The sequence below is a fragment of the Pristis pectinata genome, chromosome 2 (genome assembly GCF_009764475.1).
Source record: "Pristis pectinata isolate sPriPec2 chromosome 2, sPriPec2.1.pri, whole genome shotgun sequence".
Lineage (NCBI taxonomy): Eukaryota > Metazoa > Chordata > Chondrichthyes > Rhinopristiformes > Pristidae > Pristis > Pristis pectinata.
The window spans coordinates 110,568,146-110,592,784 of NC_067406.1; the positions used below are offsets into that span (position 1 = coordinate 110,568,146).

The 24,639-nt window shown below is 39.1% G+C and overlaps 1 protein-coding gene across 2 annotated transcripts in view; it reads left to right on the top strand.

The window, feature by feature from the left end:
* The window catches only part of hhip (hedgehog interacting protein), a 131,539-nt gene that overhangs the window by 83,571 nt on the left and 23,329 nt on the right, over positions 1 to 24,639 (top strand). For both annotated transcript variants that reach the window (XM_052043839.1, XM_052043846.1), the window contains exons 10-11: positions 3,023 to 3,165; positions 4,574 to 4,655. In XM_052043839.1, coding sequence (XP_051899799.1) covers positions 3,023 to 3,165; positions 4,574 to 4,655 — 225 coding nt within the window. The remainder of the gene's footprint in view (positions 1 to 3,022; positions 3,166 to 4,573; positions 4,656 to 24,639) is intronic.

Consider the following 24,639-nt stretch of genomic DNA (forward strand, 5'->3'; position numbering starts at 1 on the left):
AGAGTCTTTGATGACATACCAAACTTCCTCAAGCTCCTAATGAAGTAGAGCAGCAGACATGCCTTCTTCATGATCGCATCAATGTGTTGGGCCTAAGATAAATCCTGTGAGATGTTGATGCCCAAGAACTTGAAGCTGCTCATCCTTTCTGCAGCTGACCCCTCAATGAGGACTGGTGTCTGTTCTCCCGACTTCCCCTTCCTGAAGTCCACAATCAATTCCTTGGTCTTGCTGATGGAAGATAACTAAGGGCTGTGGATGAATGGTATTTCAAACATTCTGGCCCAAGCAGGGAGAGTGTTTGTGCAACAAGCCCAGGGCCATCGAACTTTAACTGAGTAAACCTGCAGGACCTGAATATCTTTTACTTTTCTTGTTTGGCACCTTGCCACATTGAGAGTCTTACGGTAGCCAAGAGGGTAGTAAAGCAGAGGGGGTACAGGAGGAACCTTTGGAATTGGGTCCTGAGCAGCTGAACACAGGGATGTGTGGTGGTGGTGGGGGGGGTGGGGTTACTCCTCTTCTAGGCTCATAAGGGATGCTGTAAAGGGCATTTATCTTGTGAAGCAGAGTTTGCAGTATTCTTATCACAATCTAATTTCACGCCACTTGGAAAAGCAATGTAGCAGCAGTGGATTTTAAATTTTTAATCAGGCTCCCAATTGCACAGTGGGAACAAAATGAATAACATTAATGAAATTTTACCCATTTCATGATGGGACACTTAGTTGTATGATATTTTCTGTCAGGAAAAAAAAGCGAGCACATCCAATGTATGCTGAAGATTGTATTGGTTTATTATTGTCACATGTACCAAGATACAGTGAAAAGCTTTTGTTTTGTGTACCATCCAGAGAGATCATGCCAAATATAGAATGCAGAATATAGTGTTGCAGTTACAGAGAAAGTGCAGTGTAGGTAGACATGTTGCCTGTCATTGACTCCGTATCATTTGTCATTGATAAACAAATCAGGAGTATAAGTTAGATATGTAATATTTTGTCTTAATAATCTGTAGAATGTTTTATTGCATTTGCTCTATTACTGGCAGTCTGCATTGCAGTAACTTTTAGGTTGCAGCATAGCTGTAAAGAACATGAGAAACTGTGCTCCAGGTTGGAAACTACCTTTGAGCAATGACTTGGGAGAGGGTAATTTGCAGATGGGGGACCCAAGACCAAGGTCCAGAAGCTTAGAGATGACCTTATTTGGTATTGTAGTGTTGAAGTCTGAGTTGTAGTCAGGATGCTATTCATTGACATGTATTCTTATTGTCAAGGTGATCCAGAGCTGAATGTAGTGCAAGGGAGATGGTGTCCTCTGTAGACTCGTATATAATGCCCATATGAGGAATTGCAGCAATCTCAACATCTTTAGCTTCCCATATCTAGATCCGGCAGCCCAAGACCAATTGTCCCTTTCAACTGAGCAGGAGGAAAACACCCCCATTCTACGACTGCAATTTTTTTTCTCTGTCCCATTAAGTTAGTCTTACAGGTTCTCTGAGTGACATTACAAACTTAGTTCAAACTAATACCAAATTATTCCTAGTTTTCTGCAACAGTTTGTACCTCAGCTAAGCTCAGTCTGAACAGCAATATTTTATCTAGCAAAAGGAAACCTTAAATCAAACCCAGATAGCATGTAAATTTCAATACTGAGATATTGTGCACCTCAAACTTGCTGCTTTATTTTCTCCTTCTGCTTGAATTGCAGAGGCAAAGTATTTTATTACTTTTATTGCCAAGGTACCTTCTTGAGTGGGTTGCCCACACATTACAAAATCCATCCAATTTTTATTTCATTGAAATCAATTGAATGAAATCTGGGCAAGCTTTTCAACAGTTTGTTCCACTGGATTTTCACCAAGTGGAGAAAGTGAAAATTACCCCAATAAATGAAATCAATAACTGCAACCTTGTTGGTAACAGTTAGGGAGTGTAGTTACACTTAGTCCAGATTTAGAATTTTTCTCTGTTTGAGTCCATTGGATAAAATAATGTTTGCTTAATGTTCCATTGTACGTCCTTGGGTTATTTGGGTGGAAATGTTATGCTTTTTGTTTTCACAACTACTCAGTTTTCCAAGCATGTGTTCTTCAAGTTGTAGCAGTTATTCAAAGGATCTGGGCGTCTTTGTTTATACTTACAGCTTTGTGCCAGTATAATAGTGGTATTGATCTCATAACTATATAATGTTGCCAATATAAACACAAAGGAACTATAAAACTGCTCTGAATATGTTCAAAAAACTTACCACCCAAGAGCTGGCTTTTGGATGGCTTCGACCCAGCACTGTTTAGGTGAGAACACCTGTGGAACTGAAATTGGCACAAAAGTTTTCATATTTAGCAGCTCTTACAACCATGTTCTGATGCAGTTGGCAGTTAAATAAAAAAATGATTGTAATCATCTTTAATAGTTGCAGTGCACCAGTGAAATTTAGGATACAATTAAATACATCTGATTCAAATTATTGTGTTTATTCTTGCAATTAAAGATACATTTTTGCAATGCATTTTATAATTACCATAGGAATTCATGATTTAAGTTTCAGGGGATGATATCTCAGATGTGCATCAGTGTATAGAAACAAATCAAAGTGTAAACACAGCTGAAAATGGTGGCAGGTAAATTAATACCCAGTTGTAGATATGAATTAGCACTATGTTGTAATGTAAGCAGAATTATAAAGATTCTTATTTGTGCTTCACGCTTTCATTATTGACATGAGTCTTTGGGATTGGATTGGGATTTACTTCTATTTTATTAGTGTAATCATTAACATAATCTGTTTATCACAGCTGTGATTGAGTTGAATTCCTAACTTGTATGAAGTTAGTGTAATAAAGTGATTTAGCATCATGCAAATTTCCTTGTGCCAAAGAGTAAAAGTTTAAAGGTGCCTTGGAAAATCTTACAGGCTCATTTCAAAGATCCATGTAGATCAAAGGGTTCTGAGCAACAAAATATTTGCAAAGTTTATCTATAATGATCCATCTTTCTTTCACATATGATTTCAGGCAACTGATGAGCCTTCAACAAAACCCTTTGAACAAACAGTGGCAAGAACGAGCTTTGTGTCTTGGCAGTAGCACCACGTGCAAAAATTCTCTTAGTGGTCAGATCTCAGGAATGGTTTTGGGATTTGGAGAAGATGAGTTAGGTAATGAATCAACCTAATCTTTGTAATAGAAGCTAATATGAAAATATGTGTTCTCATTAACTGGAAAGAAATGTAATCGAATAAACAGAATTTTGGATTACAAATAAAGCACTTTTCTCTTATTGCATGCAGTTGCACATTAAATGTAAAAAGTCTCCATAATGTCCAAAAAACATGATGCTCTTGAAATTCTGCATCATGTTCCAACAGTCAGACAGAAACAAGTGCCAGAAGCAGCAAGAGATTTTGATACTTAATCGTGTATTAAATGTATCTGTCAAAATATAGCTTAATAAGACAACTTACCTCCTAATATGCAACATTTTCTGTTCTATGTATCTGCTATTTTACTTCAGATTTGCAAAGGGCATGGATGATGCTTAAACCACTCAACATGACCCCTGTCTGGCTTATATATAGAAACTGGGAATCTAGTTTCATCAATACAAAATCAATTCATTTTGTGAGGGGGTTTTGAGACAGGTGAAACTTCCACTATGGCCAAGATGTGCCAGAATCCCACCAAAGCAGAAAATCCTCCCTTTGTAGGTGACATGAACATCTTGACAACATGCTGCTTATGCATTACAAGTTTGTTTTTATGGGTTGTGATTGTTGTATTTTGCAACCTTCATCAGTTTGCACATAGTTTATGAAAGTACAGTGAGATCATATTGCAATATTTCTATTCTGGAATTAGATCAAGAATTAATGGGCCATGTCAGTGCTTGGCAGGTTTTTACAAGTTTTATGAGGTGGTGAATCATCACATATGTATCTGCTGAAAATAATTGGCCACTGTGTTTTGATTTCACAGATTAGTCCAATTGAAGCAGCTGTGAATGTGGTCTTCAGCATGATGACTTCACTGAATAATTATGGGCATGCCAGCTTCTATTTCTAACAAATAGCATTTATATAGTGAACAATATTTTTCACGTTGACTTCAGACAACAGATTTTTAGACCGGTCAAAATCATATTTATTAATAGAGGGTTCCTGTATCAGAACAAAACAAAACTTTTGCTTTTTCCTTAATCTGTTCCTCTTTACAAAACTTTCCAGGTATTTCTGTTTATACTTAATTTGCCCAACTCCCCTGACATTGGTGTATATATCTTGCATAAATACTGTTAAAACAAATTAAACCCAATTCAGGCAGATTCTAATTTGATTGATTTAATTTGGTTGATTTGCAACCATTTAAAAAAAATTGTTTGTGTACATGTAAATTTGATAATAACTGTTTTGATATCGTAGTTTATAGAAAGCTAAATTAGTCTTTGCGGGATTAGAAATTCTTCCTGTTCAAAACATTTTCAAAGTGGAACGGATAATGCATTAACAGATAATTATACCAGACTGCACATGACCAATTATTGAGTAGTTTCCAATTTGTTGTTTGCAGGTGAGATCTATATCTTGGCAAGCAGTAAAAGTGTGACACAAGTGCACAGTGGGAAGCTCTACAAAATGATGGACCCAAAAAGGTAAAGTTTGCGTGAAACATATGCACTTAGAAACTGTACCTTCTGGGTCGCAGAAATCATGCAATTAAGCCTCACAAATCCAGCTTGAGCATAATTTCAATGCAAGAAGAGAAAACATAAGTCCAATTTGCTGCCATAGCAAATTCTCCTACGGTAGCAGTTCTCATTGGAAAGTGGAAGTTTAAGTAATGGGTCTGATCAGCTTACTTTTCATTGAGAGTGGAAATTCAAGCAGGCACCAACCACCTTCCAGTAATTGGGTATCGTGGCACCTGAGGTGGATACCCAGGGCGGGGGGGGGGTGGTGGAGTTCATCAGAATGATTGGGACTCCACCCACCTCAAAAAAGCAGAATTCCTTTTGTGCAGTATTGGAGAAATCTGGTTGAGGGCAAAAGATTCCATGGTTGTCTTTAGTGGCTTACACGAGAACTTACCTTTAACTTATAATACAACTGGCTTTAATCCTCCTGTTATTCCCTGAATTTCTTTGGCATATACAAGCACGGTGACTGTTGTCACTGCTGCATACCTAGTGCATAATGCATGACATGCACAGAGGACCATGATACAATTTCACTTTGTATTTTGCAGAAGTGTCAATCACATTTCGTGACCAATTTTGCACTTCAAATCTATCGCACAGCACATTCAAAAAATGTGCTTCATGATAAAATTTCTAGCCCATAGTGTTCCGTTTATGTGCCACATGGTATTAATTTATTTCATTATATCTGCTTGCCAGCTCATATAAAGAATGAGCAAAAACAATGCTGACAGCACCATCAAACTCTTCAGTTATGGGGGAAAAAGATCATCTCACATCTGTGTTTTGTTAACCACATTAGACATAGGTAAAACAGATGTCATGGCTCCCAGAATAATGTAGCAAAACCTCAGAATTGCAAAACAAAGCTTTGGTTTGAAACAACATTTTAAACATGTTTAACATCTTGTATACATTTAGTTTTAACTATTTAATATGAGTCTCTGTTTAAAAGCATTAATGTTCAATCTGTGCATTATTCCATTATAATTAATCATGCTTGCCTCAGGATCAAATGTCAGTTTCACTGGTAACTCTCATGTCCATAAAGCTATGAAGAAACAATCAGATTGTCAGTAACTTTGTTGACTTGCACTTCCTTGGAAAATGGCAGAAAGATACAAATTTTAGCCATTCATACCTGTTTGCATAATCCAATTCAGATTCAACAGTCTGAGGAAGTCTTTCATTCTCTGTTAGTATTTTGAACATTTTGGTTCATTCTCAGGACCTTTGGGTTATTTTGTCTCCCTTGGCACCTTCTATGGTTGTAGATAGACTAATGGAGATTGTCTGTGTTTGGGTTTTTCACAACTTGTCATTACCAGCATAGGATGTAAGTTTCATTAACTTAAGACCAGTATCTAAGTTCTGACAAATAAAGTGGTAAATTTGAATATTACTGAACGTCTAATTGTATGTTTAAATGTAAGTCTAATGTTAAGCTCAAGGTGTTGCATGTAGAAAATGCAGCATTTACAATTGAAGTATTGCCTGTGAACTAGATCAAAATGAAGATTGATTTTGCCTGGAGTGGGATATGATTAGGACCATTTTCACTGAGGAAGTTCACAGTATTCTGGCCACAATATGTGTTTGTGCAAGGACATGCATTGAATTATTTCAACACTGGTCGCTGGTAGAAATTAGATGATATTGGTCTAGAGTTCAACTATTATTGGATGGTAACAAACTAATCAGGTTTCACTTCTGTGCTTCCTTCCTTGGGGTTCCTGGCTATGGCCCCATGTGCTCTTTTTTTGAGGCAATCATGGCAGAGGTGTTACAATTTACGGTCAGACCTCAAGTCATGCAGATGTGCTTGCACTGGTCTGTTCGTAGGGTTGACTCAATGTCATATTCAACTTCAAGATCATTCTAGATACCAACAACTGATCCATGGCAGGAAGGTCAATGATGCTCTGCATGCCAGGAAAAGATTGGCTATTGGCAGCACTTATTGTACCAATCGGCTGTGTCCATCTGGAATGATATGGAAGTTAAGGAAGCTACATATGGCATTGATTGTTGACACATACAGTGTAGGTACTTGTTGCCTCATAGAAATAAGTTGTCACATCAAGGATTCTTCATTGTTTAAATCTGTTCAGTTTATTAAATAGCTCTGATTTAATAGCAAAAGACCGATATAAATTATACCTAATAAAGAAATCTAGTGATCCACCTTATTGGGTATAATTTACACTGTTCTTTGCCATTAGGTCAGAAATCTATCTTTCTTTAAACAGGTAATTGAGTTAATGCCAGCTGTAAACAAAGTAATGGCCAGAAATTGAATCTGTAAAAGGTCTAATATGTGCAATGAATAATTTTCAAACCAGATGAAACCTACTTATGAGAAGAGCTCTGGAAATGGATGCCTTCTGTTCTGCCATTCTCATTACTGGCATGCCTTTGGAGGGCCACTTAGAACACCAAACTCCCTTTCAGTCAATCCAACGCAAGAAAAATTAATGCTCCAGGCTCCATCACCTCTCTGCTTATGACATTGTTAGTACATAGACATTACTGAGCTTTGAGCTTCACTGCTTTATCACATGAGCAATTCGATTGTCTGAGACTGTGGTGAAGTAAAAGGTTTCATCATGGATTACTTAACATTGGATATCAGATATCATGATGTTAAAAGTGGCTATTGTAAGAATATGAACAGGATGTGATTTTGTCTGGGAAAACCATCTGCAATGCTCGTATTAAATCATTGTGGATCAAAGCGAAGTTTGCTTTGGTTGCAAAACCATGAAAGCTGAGCAGTGTCCCTCTGTACCACCTATAGACTGGCACAACTGAAAATCACATCTTGCCTCCTTGCGCTTCCATATTTCAGGACTAGTATGAAAGCTATCAAGCATTCATCTTCAGAGTGTTCTCAAGTCATGTGATCACAAGGCAATGATTAGCAATAATAGATCTTCACTTCAGGATCATTACTGTTACCCTAGATCCTTTCAGCAGAGGCCTTTTCTTTATTAAGAGAAACAGAATCTACTAGCTGATCTCTGAATAATGTGGATTAATTCTTCATGCTGTCCAATATTTCATTGACCTAAAATATCTGAATGAATGGTAAATATCACAATCAGGGATACAAATGTTACGATGCATTCATTCTTTTTCTCACTAACTTCAAAAGTGAATTACAGGCAAAATTAGGTATCAGCAAAAAATAATAACCTCTCTTTTTAAACATGATTGTTTCAAAATGAAACATTGGCTTAGATATTGGAGAACACTGTTATAACAGCATACAAACTCTGTAACACAATGGGCTTATGACCATTAAAGTTGTGAATACAACTTTGTAATATTTGTTAGTGATGAATGTGTCACTATGTACTAAAAGGCATTGCATGTTGGGAGTTGTGGTGATCATAGCCAGGGTGAAGGGGTAAATGGGGTAAGTTGGTTTGAGTAGCATCTCCGACTATAGAGTGTAGGTCAGACGTCAGGAGATGGGAGTGGCCGAAAGGTTCATGATTGGGGGATCAGAGGAGGCAGAAGGAGGATATGATCAGGAGTCGGGGCTAGGTGGGGTGATTGAGAATTGGGGATGTGACCAGGGTGGGTGATGTATTGATTGAGAATTGGGGTACATTCATGAGCTAGACATTCATGCTTGAGGGCAGGGGTTAGTGTCAGAAGTCGGAGGGATATAATTGGGGGAGGGGAATGATCAGAATTAGGAAATGGGTGTGTTTGGGTGTCAAGGTATGGTTGGGCAATGGGAAGATCTGTTCTGTGCAGGGTTAGGCCTGGATGCAAAGATAAATAGGGGGATTTACCTTATGTGACGACCAACTCTCGATTAATGATCTCTCCTGGAACAGTAATTCAATTTCCTGTGCAGCATTCCAGAATTACTTTGAAGTTATCTTGCATGATATGTGCATAAAATGATGTCATCAAGGTAGGCCAATAACAAGATCAACAGATGGGTGAAACACAGTCACAAATACCTTGTCACATTTCCAGCTCAGCATTAAATGAAACCAAACAGCATCATAGCTGCCATTTTGTCACTTAACAACGTTGCATCCAGTTGTTCTTAAGGAAGTACAGCATAATGGGATTCAATATTCAGACTATCATATTCACAATTCTTAATAATGCATATCTTAGTACCTTCCTTTGTTAGTCCCTTCCAGTGATCAGTGGGACCACCTGCTCTGATAGTGCATCCCATGGAGACTGGAAGATTGCTGCCTTTGATTAGGAGGGACGTCCATGATAAGCTCTTACCCTGGAAGGACCACCTTCCACCTGTTGCAAGCTGCAATGCATGGCCATAGTCTGCGGTAGCTCGTTGTGTTGCTACTACAAATGCAAGAGCCAGTGGTGGGAGAGAAATGCTGACATCCTGAAGGAGGACAGCATCTTCATGCTCTCAAATGCCTGTGGAACCCTCAGAAGATCTGGAAGAAAATCAAGGATCAGAAGAGGCTGCAGAGGGTTGTAGACTCAAGCCAGCTCCATTACAGGCACAACCCTCCCCATCATCGGGGACATCTTCAGGAGGCGGTGCCTGAAGAAGGCAGAATCCATCGTGAGGACTGTCACCATCCAAGACATGCCCTCTTCTTGTTACCACCATCAGAGAGGAAGTACAGGAGCTTGAAAACTCACATTCAACGATTCAGAAACAGCTTTTTCCCCTCCGCCATCAGATTTCTGAACAGCCCATGAATCCATGAACACAACTTCATTATTCCTTCTTTTAGCACTATTTATTTATTTTTGGAATTTGTAGTAATTTTATGTCTTTGCACTGTACTGCTGCTATAAAACAACAAATTTCATGTCATCTAAGTCAGTGATTAAAAAATCTGATTCTAAATTCTATTCTAAGACAAGGGGACACAGAAATGAAATACTGTGACCCAGGATTCACATCCACCATCTCATCCTCCAGATCCATGTTAAAGTTGCGAACTGTGTCACATATAACAGCTATTTGCTCCTTGAGGGGTTCTGTGTTATCTCAGGAGGCATCTCATTGTTTTAGCAGAAATCAATTTGGTAAGGAATAGGGAAATGCTGAGGGGACATAACATACATACCTGTATCAGAGATTGAATGTTTCCCGTGCTGTGTTCTTAACATGGGCCTGGATTGCCTATTGCCCAGGTGATGGAGCACCTCATGCTTCAACCTGGTGAGGCTTTGAGCCTGAGAACCCTCCTTCTGTCTGATGTTCCTGTTTTGTCCTGAAAAATAGAGGAGAAATTTTTAGTAGTCTATCAATAACATTCCCACCTTTTACTTACCTATTTGTATCTATGTGTGGCTTGAGGGTATGTCTGAGCACAGCGGTTGAAGGAAGGATATTTAAGGACAAAGCTGAAGTGTTAGAGCTCTTACCTTGACATATCTTTTGAGGCTGCAGTACATCTTTTGTTCACAACACTGCTCCATACTTCTGAAGTGCCCCTCTTCAGGACAGCTCAGCAACCAAATCCTGCCATTTCATATATGACCATGAAGGCTGCTTGGCTGCGCTGGTATTTAATACCTCTTTTATGATATGAATTCCATTTCACCAGGACTTCCAGGTTACAGCTGGCAAAGTGAGGGGCTTGTTCCCTTCTCTCTCTTGCCTCTCTCTCATCTATGGCAGCCATTACTTCCCTAATCACTGTTGTGACTTTATGGAAAGTGTCCCTGTAAGTGCTGAAGCACTGAGTGTTTGTATCCAGGATAAGTGCTGGCAGGTATATGAGAGGTCTGTGAAGAAGTATCAGGTTTGAAGCTAGTTGCTTAATGTGGAAGCATTGCCATAAAAACATTTGCACTGCAGCATTATGATCATAATGCATTGAGCTGAATTGGACAGGGTAAATTCAGTGTGTTCAGCAATGGGAGATTATGATGTGAAGACCCAGTAACATTTTCTTTTAGAACTACTATATTCTGCTACTCCATTACCAGCATGCTGGTTCATCTTCGGATCTGAATGAATGTGCCACGGCCGTCACCGACTTCATCAAGAGCTGTATAGATGAGTGTGTGCCGTCAAGAGCATACTGAGTTTTCCCAAACCAGAAGCCATGAATGAACCAGGAGATTCAAAGTTTGCTCAGTGCTAGATCTGTCTCATTCAAGACTGGCGGTCCAGAATCGTACAAGAAATCCAGGTACAACCTACGGAAAGCCATTGTAAGAGCAAAAAGGCAATTCGGTGTGAAGTTAGAGACACGATCAGACGCACGACAGCTGGGACAGGGCTTGCATGCCATTACTTCCTATAAGGCAAAACCTAACAGCATAAATGGCAGTGATGCTTCACTCCCTGATGAGCTCAACACCTATTTATGCATGCTTTAAGGGAGAATAACACTACACCTGTACAAATCCCCATAGCATCTGGTGACCCTGTTATCTCTATTTCAGAGGCCGATGTCAGAACATTCTTCAAGAGGGTGAACCCTCGCAAGGGGTCAGACCCCGATGGTGTACTTGTCAGGGTACTAAAAATCTGTGCTGACCAACTGGCTGGAGTGTTCAAGGACATCTTCAACCTCTCACTGCTGCAGTTGGAGGTTCCCACCTGCTTCAAAAGGGCATCAATCACACTGGTGCCCAAGAGCAGGGTGAGCTGCCTCAATAATTATCACCTGGCAGCACTCACATCTACTGTGATGAAGTGCTTTGCAAGGTTGTTCATGGCTAGAATTAACTCCTGCCTGAGCAAGGACCTGGACCCACTGCAGTTTGCCTACTGCCACAACAGGTCTACAGTGACGCAATCTCACTGGCTCTGCACTCAGCTTTGGAGCACCTAGACAGCAGCAAGACATGCATCAGGCTGCTGTTTATCGATTACAGCTCGGCGTTAAACACCATCATCCCTTCAATACTAATCAACAAGCTTCAAAACCTGGGCCTCTGTACCTCCCTCTGCAACTGGATCCTCGACTTCCTCATCGGGAGACCACAGTCAGTGCAGATCAGTAGTAACATCTCCCCTTTGCTGGCAATCAACACAGGCGCACTTCAAGGATATGTGCTTAGCCCACTGCTCTATTCTCTCTACACTCATTACTGTGTGGATAGGCATAGCTCAAACACCATCTACAAATTTGCCACTGACACCACTGTTGTTGGCAGCATCTCAGATGGTGATGAGGAGGCATACAGGAGTGAGGTAGATTGGCTGGTTGAGTGATGTCACAATAACCTCGCATTCAACGGCACCAAGACCAAGGAATTAATTGTGGACTTCAGGAAATAGAAGTCAGGAGAACACACACCAGTCCTCATTGAGGGGTCAGCGATGGAAAGGGTGAGCAGCTTCAAATTCCTGGGTGTCAACATCTCAGAGGATCTATCTTGGGCCCAACAAATTGATGCAGTCACAAAGGCATGCCAGTGGCTCTACTTTATTAGGAGTTTGAGGAGATTTGGTATATCACCAAAGACTCTTGCAGATTTCTACAGATGTACAGTGGAGAGCATTCTGACTGGTTGCATCACCGCCTGGTATGGAAGCTCCAAAATGCAGGATCGGAAGATGCTGCAGAGGGTTGTGGACTCGGCCAGCTCTACCACGGACACAACCCTCCCCACCATCAAGGACATCTTCAAGAGGCGGTGCCTCAAGAAGGCAGCATCCATCATTAAGGACTCTAACCACCCGGGACATGCCCTCTTCACATTACTACCATCGGGGAGGAGGTATAGGAGCCTGAAGACCCACACTCAACATTTCAGGAACAGCTTCTTCCCCACCACCATCAGATTTTTAAATGGTCCATGAACTTACGAATACTACCTCATTATTCCTCTTTCACACTATTTTTGTAACTTATAGTAATTTTTATGTCTTTATGTCTTGCACTGTACTGCTGCTGCAAAACAACAAATTTCACGACATATGTCAGTGATAATAAACCTGATTCTGATTCTGAAATGTTTGTGTTCATTTCATTCACAAGCTTCACATAGTTCTTTTTTCTTGCAGAAAATATTTAAATTTCACAATTCCCCATGGTTTGTGCTGAATTTTTCTTCATTTTACTAATTTATTTATTCCTGTGGTGGAGATGTTTGAGACAAGGGCAGCACTTATTGCCCATCCCCAACTGCCCTCTCAACTAAATGGGTTGCCAGCCCATTTCAGAGAGTAGTCGTAATTCACATATAGGTTAGGCTGAACAAGAATGGCAGAGACATCAGTAAACCAGATGGATTTTACAACAACCCTGTTATTTCATGGACTAGCTTTTCATTCTAAATGTATCTAATGATTTGAATATAAATTACTTGAATATAAAGTCCTAGCTGCCATTGACAGTTCCTGATCAAACTGGATACTAGTCTAATAACTTGACCACTATTCCATATCAATTTTTGAAATAGTAGGAGGTGTAAATCTTTAATTTGAAGCAGTTAACCCTTCGAGAACTATGTACCTCAGTTTCAACTTACTCACAATGTACCAAAAGCAACTTTGCTGTTCTCCAAAATGTATTGGTCACTCTGGCGAGGTATGTTTGGCACAGGTGTAGAATCTAGCACTAACTATAGAGCTCTTGCTTAATAATTGTCGTTAAGCTCTCTGCTATATTGGTGCTGCAAAGAAAAAATGCCAATGCTTTGTAGAAATCCTACAGCTTCACTGAAACTTTTGCCTTCCAGCAGCATCACATCCTTCACTAAACATTATCATTATGTGCTTGATGGAAATAAAAAGTCCACCAAGTCAAAAAATCCAATAATGAAAGTCAAACTGAAATATGAAACTGGGACAGGTTCATCAAATAAGCAGGATATTGCACTGCTTGTGTATTTTATTTCTTCATAGTCAGTCCCTCAGGATTGAGAATGATTCACTTGCACTCCATTTCTGAGAATTTACGCCCATGCGTAAATAGTTGTAACACCGGGTGCCCATTGGATACCAACTACTACATAGACTTTTCAGAGAGGTGTTAGCCCAGTGGTAGGGAGATCCACAACAATTTGAGACCAGACTCTGCTGCTAGCACAGATACATAAATGCATGGAAACACACCTGAGCACACACAGATGCACCCTAGCTATACACACACATGGACACTGACACATGATCTTGCCAAAAACTCCTTTCTTTGGCCGTCACCCCTCATACCCCTTCCTTCCTTCAATATATACTGTCTAACCCTCCACAGCCCTCTTGGGTAGAGAGTTCCAGGGATTCACTATCCTTTATTTTCTATTGAGATGAGTTTCTTCTTGTCTCAGTCTAGAATGGTTGACTCATTGTATTAAGATCGCTGGCTCCTGGATGTTCCTCCATAATGTTCCCAAACTTGCTGAGTATTTTCAGCATGTTCAGTTTGTATTACAACATAAAGGGCCCCTGTTTAACATTTTGTCTGAAAGATGAAAACTCTGATACTCCGGCACCTCGCATTGTTGCCTTCACAGCCCCCCCCCCCCCACCCCTGCCTTTATTCCTTGAGACTCAGCCCACCCACATCCTACAGCCTATATCCCACTTCCGTAGAGAGTAGTCATTGCACCACACCTGGAATTCCACATAGCTCCTCCACCAGCAACTCCTGCCTCAGGGGTTAAGTAGTCACTGGCATCTCATTTAAGACACCATTGATCTCTTTTATTTTGTTTTAGTGCAAGGTACCAGGTGTGAGATCCATGATTCTAAGCTTGCATTGAGTTAACTAAATCCTAGAATTGCTCTGGATACCTTATACTTCCTACTCGTGCTCTCAGGACTGGAAGCAGTAGTTGTGTCAGACGTACAACTGTAGTCATCTGAAGTTATGAAATATTCATTTATTCAACAACTTGTTATAGAGTATGTCCAAGTGTAGTGGTTTCTTATATGGAACTTGTGTAGCCTGCTAGCTGCAGGAAAAGCAAGGGAAAGAAATGATGCTTTGTCTAGGACATTAGGACCATTGTAACAGATATCTCATAAGTGAATGGTAGAAAGCAGACAGCAACATAACGATAATTGCTACTGTGATACTGCTTCCATTTACGTAGAATTATCAGTTGTGTTACTGTTTATATTAAAAATATCTCAGTTTCTCTTGTCCCTAACTCATTACAGTGAGCTTTTCTTTAAATATTATTCTTTTACTCTGATTCCTGATGTTAAGCATCAATGACGCACCATTCAGCTTTCATGCTGTTTAATCCCAGTTTTATTCACCCAGCAGCAGACCTTTGGTCCTGAGTGTAATTCTATTCCCCAGCTATAGAAAATAAAATGTAACATTATAAACACCTTCAGCTGCTTCACAGAATCCACTCAAGAGGCAAATATCATAAAAGCAGTTTAGTGTGGAGCTGAATGAGCTCCTTGAGAAGTTGAAAAATGTAAACCCAACTCACGTGATTTACGTTCCCTCAGGGCACAGGTGCTAACATCGGCTAAAATCATCAGTGGAGACATCTGTAATGAACTAGAAGATCCTTCTCTTTCTTGGGGGTGCTTTTTTGTCAATTTTTGCAAATTCAATGCAATATTTTGTGGCTTGTGCATTTTTTAAATTCTCTAAATGACTTCAAGTCTGTCAAATTAATTTTTAGAAGTTTTGATTGAAACATCGGACAAAACAATACTATGTAAGCAAATATGGCCAAGAATAGCAGTGCAGGTTCCAGTCAGCTATTGGATTTTGGGAGTATTTTGAATGATAAGGATTTTAATGATATGGGTTTTATTCTGGAAGTTTTTTTCTGGGTTGATAATTGTTGGAAATGATGTATAGAGATGAAAGGAATATACGCAGATTTACAATATTTGTAATGCTCCCCAATAATCTGTGTTCAACCTTTCACTGTATGTACCAATGACTTGGATGAAAGAATGGTAATTTGCATATCCAGTTCAAATATGACACTAAATTTGGAGTTACCAACCTCAAAGTTCATTCATATTTTTTTTAATGTAGAAAATAACAATTTTCCCAATGTAAAGCATGATAATGGCCACTTCTTGATCAGTTTACATCATTCTGAAATTCAACCTTAAGCTTCTGACTTGTGTCCTGATGCACATTCTGTGGTCAGGATGAAAGTGACGATGTAGTTCTCCATTTGGTGCTTCTTCTGGAGTATTGCAGGTGAACTTGAACCAAGTTGTCCTGAGGCATCCATCACTCGGTGCTCCTGGAACACGTAGAACTCATTACCACAGCACCAGGTTTGGACACTTGCCAAGTATGTTAATTACTTGCTTTAACTCTGGACACCACTGACAGTGCTGGCATTTATTGTCCATCCCTAACTGAGAAGGCAGTTACCAGTCAACCACATTGCAAGGTCCAGGGCCAAATATAGGCCAGACCGGATAAAGATGACAGATTCCTCTTCTGAAGGACATACCCCTATTGATACTGCCTGTCCCAATTGTTATTACTTCCAACCACTCCCCCACACCACAACCTTGAAAATGCCAATCTCAATCCATATCACTTCTTCCCAAATGGCAGTCTCCAATGCCCCCACCCCCAAACCTAATTGGACCTACAGCTGCTGACCCAAACCTACCCCCTGTCAGTTCCAGCCAAACCCAGACACAGAAAGGAACACTGCATTTTTGGTGCGGGAAATGTGCAGCACCCAGTCAGTTATGCTCGGGCCTTTAGCCTTAAATGAAGTTATCAGTAGAGGCCCAGCACTGAAATTTTTATTGATACCCTAGTGTATAACTCATTTGATTGATGCATTAAAGGTGCACTAGAATATATAGGTGATTGTGGGTTGTAAAACTGAGAGGAGGAAGTAATGAAGGAACATAGACTAATTAACTGATTCAGCACAACTTTGGTTGAAAGTTTAATTTAATATAAAATGATGATAAAGATTTTGTAAATACATGGAGGCTTTTTCCTCTTTTGAGGGGGCAGATATGAGCACATTCTTAAATTTAGATATAGGCCAGGTAGCCCTTTTTAAAACAACAAACAGTGGTAGAAATGTGAAATTCTCTGTGGAGCCAATTGAAATTTACACTCTGAAGTATATCTTCAATTGATGAGGCTTGAATGAAAGGTAATTGAATGGAGCCTGAGGTACAAATCAGCAACGATCTAATTGAAGAGTGGAAAAGGCTTGGGATGCTGATTGGCCTGCTCCTGTCCCTGTGATGTTGTGTTCTTTGTTTCTGTGGTGCTGGTTTACTTCTAATGAATCTGCCTTATAGTTTCCCACTAATGCCTTTTTTTAATTCGCTGTCTAGCTCATTACCCATTAAATCTAATTCCTCACTGCTCTTCCTCTTCTTACTTTGCAAGAGCTCATCCTCAGGGTTCTCCTTGCTGCCACTTTACAAGGCTATTCCTCAATGTTAGCCACAAACTTGGGTCATATTCATTAACCATCAGGTATCTTACCAACTTGTATTTTCTCATTATAATCCTGATTTCTTTTGAACTTTTAAAAATAACAATCACTGCCACAGAATTTGTCACAAATGGTGAGGAACCAAAATCTGAGAGCCTTATTAATATAAAACAAACACAGAGCAAGATCATAATGAGAGCAAGAAGCTAAGATTACTATTGATGTAGATTAAAAAATTAGTTGCTGGAAATCTGAAATAAGAACAGAAAATGCTCAGTAGGTTAGGCAGCATCCGTGGATATAGAAAGAGAAGATGCACTTCAGGTTGAAGACATTTTGTTTCCAGCATTTTCTTTGTTAACTATTAATGAAAATTGGAATTAAGTATTGTAACAGAACATATTGCAAGCAACCATAGGCTGAGAGCAGTGTTCTTCATATGGTTGTTGAACGTTTTGCAGAATCGGTAGTTTTTATATCAACTTACTACCTTGGAGAAAATAATCATCGGGTATTAAAACTACTTTGAGTGACATTCGAACTAATTTAGATACTCAACAGTTTTGAATAATTGTCAAGTAAGGTCAGTTTAATCTTTGTTTATTTTTACATTTGTGCTTTCAGTTTTGCTGCTGCTGGGAAGGGGGAAGTGGTGTGAGGAAACTAGCATTGAACTGACCTCATGCAGTGAGAATTGGCTTTGTTTCCTCACTATATTATGGAGCTGAAATAAAATTGGCTAAGTTTATCTTCACTGCACTCTGTTCAGTAACCTGTACTGGAAAGTTCCAGTGTGTTGCTTGCGGAAGGACAGGATCAATTGTGGGGCAGTGAAGAAGTTTCTGTCAAATCAATGGCTCACATAGGACTCTCTTTCACTCTCAGGACTCTCATGTGAAATATTTACTTCTATAAGATACCATAATGATGCAGATACCTGTGAAAAAATAATTATATGTGGTAGCCTTCAGCTGAAGAAGATGGTTGAGAAAATTGGGAGAAAAAATAAGAATCTATTATGATTCTGAAAACTTGCAAATCTGGAATGTGCCAGTAATTGGGCTATTTCAACCCTAGTACTGCATAAGCTACCTTCACCATGAAAATCAGCTTAGAATAGTCAAAGATCAGCTGTTGTCGCAGAGTTATTTTAATATCTAGTGAGATCGAATTGCAAACTTTTCTTTTGTGTATTGTCCCTGTGTGACATGGCTTACAGTTAGACTCATAACTAGTGAGGAATAATGTTGATTTAATTTTTCACATAGGAAATATGTGACTTCATCTTCATGGAAAGAACTGTTGAAAGACTTGTTCAATTAGCATCTGTAACTGCTTACGTTATGTTGCACTAGATAGTAGGTCATAAGATGAAGAAGCCTCAGTAGTTAAGCTGCTTCTCCTCTTTATACAATCCCCCATAAATGTATTTGGAAGTTTCCACTTCATAGGAAATGTCTGTGCCCACTTATATATTGGATCATGTGTTGCAGTACATTGTTTGTGGTTGGGGGAAGGGGCATGAGGAAAGTAGCACTGACTAACAGACCTCATGCTGTGACAATAGACTATATTCAAAGGAATCTGTATTATTGCCATTAAAACAAGAAGGCAAAAAGTGAGTGGAAACACACAGCAAAATGACGCTGCACAGTTGACCCATACCAAATGTTTGGAGAGCCACAGGGGAGCAAATTTCTTAATGTGTCCAAGGGACATGCTATGTAAATGCAAATGTTTGAACCCACGATAAAAATGGTATGAAGATAGAATTAAGCCCTTAGGAGGTTTACATGGTTCTTCTTCTCATAGGACAGTCATAAATAATTGACACCTTTGCATCAAAAATTGTTGTAATATGAATTTTACGTATCTCCATAAAAAAGCAACTCCTGGAAAACCACAGGTAGTGCTTAATATAGAAATCTTAAATCTACTGCCATCAGTGGGGTTATAAATGCACACAATTTCAAGCAAAAGTACAATATTATTTTTATAATCTCCTGTTGTATTGGAAGCTCTTAGAGCAAAGGTTCCTAAGGGAAGCCACCACTTTAATGAATGGCATCTATTGTAATTCTTAAAAACAGAGATAGTGAGGCAGATGTGGGAGCAGTCATCCACATTTCTGAAATTCTGGCACCATGACAGCAAGGTAAACTACCGGAGGAAACATCAGGTCGTCTGTACCCTCCTCATCAGCAACACCATGAAGTAGGAGGTTCCTTCCTTGGCCATGGAGGCATCTGCTCCTGAGGTGAAATTTCCATCTGTATGGCAGACTACCTGACAGCATTTCAATTAAGGACAAATCCTGTAATTTATGCTTAAATTTACCCTTTTACTTATTTCTCGTGTGAAGGCCTCTTATCATCCAAGTCCCATGTGGTTCATTCAGAAGGTTTGCATGCTTCATTTTCACAGGACCATCATCAAACATAGATTGGGCATTAATTGACATTATTGCCATGTATTTAGAAGCCACCATGCACAGGGAATGTTATGCATGTAGAAGCGGGTGATTCAGTTTCACATTATATGCATGTGGAAGTGCCAGTGGCATGATTTAACTGACTTTACACATCAGATCAATCACATGAAAAACACATGCTGTGGCATTGAAGATCCAGGCCAGAGTGTCCTGTTTTCAATCCTTCAATTCTCCAGCAATACCGCAAATGATTGCTTCTACAGCTTCAAGATTTGTATTCTGTTGGACTTTGTGGGAATTCTAGAGTATTAGTATTAGTATAGTATAGTATTAGTATAAATAGTATAGCTAAATATGCACTAGTAAACTAAAGAATTTACTTTTTCTGTGGCATGCTTCTGATAGCAGGAGATCTTTTGTTTTTGTGTTAATAGTGCCAGATCAGCACATTTACAATTCAAGAAACCTGAGTAGACAGAGAATAGAAGCAATTATCCTATTCCCTGTATCAAGAGTTAGCCTTTTTCAGTTAAGACAAGTTAATGTACGTATATTACTGAATGTTTGTTATTAAACATCAGAAGTAACCTCTGCATTCCTTAATTAGCAAATGTGTTTGAAAGCTAGAAACTCCTCTGTTATTTCATCCAAGATATTGGTTATTTAAAGTACATGGGTTTATTGCTCCATCACAAAGAAGAAACAAATTTTGATATCCATTTGCATTGTAAATAATATCAGTCACAGTAAAGCAAATCCAACTATCAGCCCCATCATCTTGCAATGTCTGCAGCATAACACTGTTAATTTACAGAAATCTCCCATTACACCAATATTATTAAAACATTTTTGCAAAGAATTGGAGCCTTTATAATGAGCAAATTAGATAAACTATTTTAATTTCATCCACGCTATTTTAGCTAATGGTGTCAGCTGTGTTTCGGTAGTCATACTCTTGCCTCTGATGAGCAAGGGAATGTGTTCAGATTCTACTCCTGAAACCTGCACACATAATCCTGCCTCATACTTCAGTACTGAGAGAGATACCATTTTTTGGATCACATGCTAAACTCTCAGGTCGGCATTAAAGATTCCACGGCACTAATTGAACAACCAGCAGACCAGATATCTTCAGCATCTTGGATAAAATATATCCTTCAGCGAGCATCATTAAAACAGATGATCTGATCAATATCTCATTGTTGCTTATGGGATCTTGCTGTGTGCAAAGTTGGCTGCTGTATTTTTCACACGACAATTGATATTACACTTCAATACATTATAGGCTATGCAGTGATTTGAGACACCCTGAAGACAAGAAAGACACTACATTAGTGCAATTTGTTTATTTAAAATAAATTAGTTTTCATCTTTTCCATTGTGACCAAGAGAGGTATTTATTTGAAAATACCAGTGAGTACATTTAAAGATATAAAGAGGTACAAAGTAGAGTTTTACATGTTTTCACTCCTTGTGGAATGTCATAACAAATGAATACTTTATTGTATGTATGAAATATTGTTGTTGTGTAGAACTGGAAGAAAAGGAGAAACCATACCAAAATAATTAGGGAAAATAAAAAAAATGTGGATGCTGGAAATCTAAAACAAAAATAGAAAATTCTGGAAATACTCAGCAGGTCATGCCGCATCTGTCGGAGACCCTTCATCAGAATGTAACACAAAAAAATTATTGTTTAAAAGCAAGATTCTGGAAAAATCTCAACCAAGTATGACCAAGTGATTCAGAGCCACATTGCTTCGATTTATAAAGAGCTAAAACGCATATATTTCTCTATAAATTTGAATTAATTCTGAGTATTGTAATCTGCAATCTGTGTCACACCCTTCACCCCTGCACTAACTGTTGTTCCAGTCCAACAATGCCTCGATTTTAAAATTCTCATCCATGTTTTCAAATACCTCCATGATCTTGCCCCTCCTTAGGTCTGTAAGCTGTTCTGTAACCAGCTCCAACTTCTGCTGCACTCACAGTTTGGTTCCTCTTTCTGACAGACATGCTTAAACTCTGCAATTCTCTCCTTAAACCACTCCACCTCTGTACCTCACCCCTCCCTTAAAACACTCCTTAAAACCACCTCTGACCAACCTTTTGGTCACCTAAGCTGATACATAGCTCTTTGTTGAATGTTACTTGTTGCTACACCTATGAAACTCCTTGGGACACTTCTACATTAAAGGTGCTTTATAAATGCATGTTATTATTGGTTCACGGTGAGGTGCCATTTGTAAACCACTTTCATCAAGTCATGGTAATCAAGAAATCAGTAGTTAATAAGACAGTGTTTTGATCCAAGGGAATAATTATTATGTGAATCACATCAGAACATAGACATTTTGTTAGCATTGCTACTAAGTCAGATAACAAACAAATCTTTCCAAATTAGATAAAGTGATTTGATTTCTTGGACTGTGTGAATAGTTTGTGCATTGTGCCTAATACAGTATTGTATCTGATTTCAAGAGACTGGCTTGCCTGACCTTGATTTTGTGCTCATTTTGCCCAGGCTAGCGGGGTGGTCTGGAAACTGAAGTATCTTGAAGGTTGCACTGGGACCTCACATTGCACTATGCTGATCCATTGTAATGGGTTACAGTGGCAATGTGATGAGCATACTGTGTGTGCTGCCTTGGCTGAATGAGTGGCTCCTGTATTTTGGCAGTTTACTCAGTTCTTTTTCCCCTTTTTTGATTACTAGTTGGAGTCATCCCATTTATTTCTACCTTAAAGTTATTAATTAACTATATATTCTTCTGTCAGTAATATTTTAAAATATATTTTGTTTTATATAGTGTTTGGCTATTCACTCTTCCTCGTGAATTAATATCATTCTTTGTAAAGAATGACATACTAAAATTAGTGCTATGTTATGTTGAGCTTAGCCAGCGAGCATAACATTGCCGCAGATTGCTTATCTCAATTACCCAGCCACACGCAGAAACCATTCCCTTAAGAGCTTTAATAATAATTTGTGTGCATTTCAACTTTCCAAACACTTAAACTAACTTTAGAGAACGGTAGTAAATTCTTGCCCTCTCCTGTGATAGATGTTACATTGATAAATTCCCACAGCGACTGTTGACCCAGCTGTTTGGTCAAGTGCTTGTACAGCAGGTGTTGTTTTCATGGCCACCCTGATAGTAATACAAACTGTTTAGTAGTTGTGCTGACCTCTGAGCTATTACCATCAATGCAAGGCAGAGTAGGTATCATTTTTCAAAAGTGACATAGCTGTTAAAGGCTGTAGGCTATGAGATGCCAGTACAGTATTAATCTCCTGCAAGTTTCAATCAGTATTCTGACACCAGAAATCATGCATTCATGCATTACTATTTTAATTTCCTTTTGGTACAGAAATCCAACAGAGAAAAATATCCCCAGTTATTTTTACAAAGGAAAAATCTTTTCCACTGCCTTACCTAAACAACATGAATGTTAGTGTAATTCTTCAAATTACTTGCAATGATTTTCCTCTTCTGATCTTGGGCATTGATTCAATATTTTCTCTATAAATATTTAATGATTGATGTAGCTCCCACAGTTGTACAAATGGACGGCAAAGTTGGTGGGGTGTGCAAACTGGGTGGCACAGTGGGTTAGATATTAACCTTTCAACTCTAGATTCATATCCAGCCTTGACTGATTGGATGAACATCATTTGTGAATTAAGTTTACTGAGTGAATTCTTCATCAGTGGACTTGCAGAACAAAGGTTCACTAATTTGCCACCAGTTGGAAATGGCAGTGTAAGCATTGTATTTCCAATTTCTGGGTCTGCTCTAGGCAGTCTTAAGTACAGGAGTATCAGTCGTTCCATTAAACAGCCAAGCACCTTGCATTGAGGAAATATGCACTGAACAATACCAAATTGCACAATGTTACAACTTAGGGTTGTAACAAAAGTTGGGAGTGGTAGAGCAAAGGAAGAAAGGGGGTGGGTTGGGGGCAAAACAAGTCTCACCCACAAAAAGTAGAACAGTACTTTGATAGTCAGGTAAATGACACCTCTTAACCAGTACAGCCAAGACATTAAAACACTTGATTTTTTATTAGTTTAAAACTTCAAAGAAACAAAGACAAAAAAAAGATGAAAACCTTTTTAAAAACCTTGAGAAACTTAAATGAACAATTAATTAGATAGATTGAAAAAAATATTTTTGAAGGATTAACAAAAAATGTTGACAAGGATTTTGGTTGCATTATTCATGGGGTTTCAGAGTTATGCAATTGGAAATCAATCTTACCCAGTGCAAAAAGGAGACAATGGCCATCTGTGGGTTATTTTATCAAACATTTGTTCACTTGCTGACATGACAATTTCCGTGTCATTCCAGACAGCATGACACTATTCAAAAGACAGTTCTCCTTACCTACCTCTCAATCTTCTGGCACCCTGTGTTAATAATGAAGCCCAAGGCCCAAAAATCCAAGGCCCTCAAATGGAGGCCTTGATCTTCAATCTGCTCATCCTCTGCCACAGACTTTATTTCAGTGGAACTGGAACTTCTTCTCTCCAATTCTTAACTAATCTTCAGTCCACTCCTCGGAAACCACTCCTCAGACCACAGCACAGGTCCGATCCTTATATTCCCCAACCTGTCCCATGCAACCTACACCCCCCAAGCTGCGGCACAGGTACAGCTGATGGCCATATGAACCCGGCCTCACTTCCGATTCCTAGGAGGTGTGTTTTCATTTACAGTTCATAGTGGGGTCTCACAGCCAAAACGGGCATTGGTGCCCTGAGGCAACACTCATCGAGCACAGCATTTTGGGTGCATTAGACTGAATATAAAAGTAATTTTACCTTCAAATGCTTAACCCTCACATCTGTTCCCTTCCATTCAAAACAAGAGTGAAAAAAAATCCAAGCTTCTTCTTACCTTTCCAGGATTCTTCAAGTCCAGAATTTAAGCAGAGGGCAATTTGCCCAAGTTACTACTCCATTAGAAATCCAACATCAGGTGCAATCCAGAAACAAATTACTCTTGCTTGCCCATGCATGGAAATACTATATTTCTGACAGTTATTTGGGTAATGTTAGTAGATTTATCAACATTCCCCTGCAAAAACTGGGCCAGTGTCTTTCATGTGTGCCCCATATCCTTGCCCCATTTATCAGAATGTGTACTGAAATAGTGAGAAATAGCCACGAACAAATAGTAAATAGAA